This window comes from Palaemon carinicauda, chromosome 29, assembly GCF_036898095.1.
Source record: "Palaemon carinicauda isolate YSFRI2023 chromosome 29, ASM3689809v2, whole genome shotgun sequence".
NCBI classification, from domain to species: Eukaryota; Metazoa; Arthropoda; class Malacostraca; order Decapoda; family Palaemonidae; genus Palaemon; species Palaemon carinicauda.
The window spans coordinates 22,587,118-22,590,251 of NC_090753.1; the positions used below are offsets into that span (position 1 = coordinate 22,587,118).

A 3,134-nucleotide genomic window follows, 5' to 3' on the forward strand; every position below is an offset into this window, starting at 1 on the left:
AGAATACCTAGGTTTGATACAACTAAGCTTCTAGAGGAAGACCACACAGAAACATTTGCAATTGAATGTAGGAATCGATTAGCAGTCTTAGAGACTTGAAGAGACGAAGAACAGACAATTAATGAAAAATGGTGTAATATTAAGAACATATATCAGTCAGTTGGTAAGGAAGTCTTAGGACAAACAGTTACAGGGAGAAAGCCATGGATATCTAATGATACTTGGGATACTATAAAAATGAGACAACACAGATATTGATTGTTGAAAGTTTTAGAGGAAGTATTGAACATTACAAGGTAGAGCATGCTAAGTATTCCAGTATTGACAGCAAGGTGAACAGAAAAACCAGGAATGACTGGAGAGAGTATTTAGACAGTAAAGCAGATGTGGCCGACAAAGCTATGAATTCAGGAAGTGGCTATGGTGTGAGAATTGCTCATAGAATTATCAATGAAATCTCGATTGGGGCTAAGAAGAAGAAGCATATACCCTCCGAAAAGAGAGAGGATTCTGTTATAGCATCAGAAGATGAAGAGAGACAACGTTGGATGGAACACTTTATTGAGGTTATGAGTAGGATATATGAAGGGAATAATTGGAGTGATATACCTAAAGCTGATGAAGACCTTGATGTGCCCATGAATGAATTCAGTGTGTTTAAATTCGAAGCTATCCTCAAAAAAGGAAAGAGATGGAAAGCCCCTGGATATGATGGAATAACTGCCGAGATGATACTGGCCGAAAATGAAGTGACTATCAGACTACTCAAAAGATTATTTTATAGAAAGTGGCATGAAGAGGCAAAACCTGATGAATGGGAGTTAGGAGCGCTGGTGAAAATAGCTAAAAAGGGAGACATGACTGATTGCAATAATTACAGAGGCATAACACTTTCGTCAATGGCTATGAAAATATATATTATGCTTATTCTTAATAGACTGGAGAGAAAGAATGATGAAAAGCTGAGAGAAGGATTTAGAAAATGTAGAAGTTGCACTAACCAAATTTTCATTTTAAGACAGGTTTTACAGCAATGCGTAAAATATAGAAATCCCCTTTTTAGTCCAGCCGTTTTCGGTAAAAATATGGAGGAATCGTCCAAATTCGGTTAAAAGCACCAATTTTTGCACAAAGTTAGCTTTTGATGTACCTTTTGAAATGAGATAGAGACCCATTTGATATCTTTCCAATATGGCCGCCAAATTCAGGAAAATGCTGCTATTCGAAGGATTTTCATTGTATAGTTACAATTTTGGAGTCTATACTTATTATATTTTAAAGGATGCTCTATACAATGAGAATAGAGATAAGCACAGGAGAACAATATTTTACCAGCAAATGCCCATTTAAATTCTGAAATAAGTCAAACATATTGAAAAATTTCTCTAAATGTTGTTATCCGTCTCAAGTGGCTCTAAAGCTCCATAAATAATGTGCTCAAAAAGTATAAATTGATGCTACATTAGTCTTTTATAAATGAAATCATTAACCACAATAACTTCTATAATTATGTTGTCATAATGTATGCAGTGTTGTCATAATGTATACAGTTCATTAACTGCCCTACTGTTTTAGTTCACTCTATACTCACCGGGCTGCTTCTACATGCTAAAACCAGGAAAGAGGGTCTCATAGATAAAATGCACGTCCTTGGCCTATCACTATCCTATGACCGTGTTCTCTCTCTGTCTACTGAACTAGGCAACAAGGCATGTTCACTCTTCATGATGGATGGGGTTGTGTGCCCATCAAAGTTACGGCACCAAGTATTCACAACAAACGCTGTAGATAATATTGACCATGATCCTTCCTCATCCACTGCCAAGGGCTCTCTGCATGGTACTGGTATATCCCTGTTCCAGCATCCGAGAATTGGAAATGAAGGACAGGAGCGAACAGAGCTGCCAAGTGACACTGTCATTAAGAGCAACAAACTAGCCCCCTTGCCTGAATCATATACCACTATCCAACCTGTTGTTCTGCCTAAGAGGGATCCAGCCATTCCTGCAAGGACATCACAGTCTATAAGTGATGAACCACATGAAGCTGCCCTGGAATCAGAATATAGGTATGTACGTGTTAAGCTTCTGCAATTTTAATGGCAATGTTTTATTATCTATGTGTCTAGTAACAATTCTACAGTGACAACCATTTTGTTTGTATACAATCATTTTGCAGGTGGTTGAAACATGTGAAAGAAGAGATTAAAGCGGAGTCATCAACAGGCCTAAAGACATCCTGGGCTGCATACCATGCTGATCAGATCCACACAGAATAGCCTACTCCTTCTGACATCATCTCACTGTTCCCACTGTTCCTTGAGGAGGCTAAGTCAAGTGCCATGATTGCCCATACTATGGAAGTTGTGAAGAATGCAGTAGATTTACTGAATCCTGGTCAGATCCCTGTAGTTCCCTGTGATCAGCCACTGTATACTATTGCCAAACAACTCCAATGGCAATACCCAACATTCACGTTGAGAACCAAGTTGTAGTGATGTTTGGGGGCTTACACATTGAGCTGGACTTTCTCAAAGTTTTTGGAGACTGGCTGGAAGGAACTGGATGGACCAACACCCTTGTGCAGGCAGAGATAGCCTTAAAAGGTACTGCAGATTCCTTCCTTAAGGCTGCACATTTAATGAGAACGAGGAATGCCCACCAGGTGACCACAAGGAGCTTGTTCATTCTCATGGAGAGAGCCTACACGCGTCACAAAACAGAAGACCTCACCACAGATCCTCTAAGCTTTGAGCAATGGAGAGTGAAAATGGAAAATGCAGTCCCTATGTTTAAATTCGGGTTCATCACACTTGACCTAGAACTAGCTTTGATGGTTTTCCTCCAATCACTGCGACAATGCAACTTCAATCTGTACAAGGCTGCACTCACAAAGCTGGCCCCATGGTTCTTTTTACTTGACCACCCAAATTATGGTCGTTGGGTTACAGTGAATATTAGAGATATGGCTTCCCTAGATTTGATGCATCCTGAGGTTGCTGCTGAATTCTCAGAGGGAAAGTTTGTTGTTCACAAAACACAACACTCATTTTCAGGCATCCCATTAGACCAATCTCACGAACACAACAACAAACAGGTTAAAGGAGATGGTGGTGCTGTGGGCCTAACTGAAAA

General features: G+C 39.7%; 1 protein-coding gene across 1 annotated transcript in view; it reads left to right on the forward strand.

The window, feature by feature from the left end:
- LOC137622439 (tigger transposable element-derived protein 1-like) overlaps positions 1-2,278 on the forward strand; it is a 23,720-nt gene extending 21,442 nt beyond the window's left edge. The window contains exons 4-5 of the mRNA XM_068353047.1: positions 1,863-2,068; positions 2,179-2,278. Of these exons, the coding sequence (XP_068209148.1) occupies positions 1,863-2,068; positions 2,179-2,278 (306 nt within the window). The remainder of the gene's footprint in view (positions 1-1,862; positions 2,069-2,178) is intronic.
- The last annotated feature ends 856 nt before the right edge of the window (positions 2,279-3,134 follow it).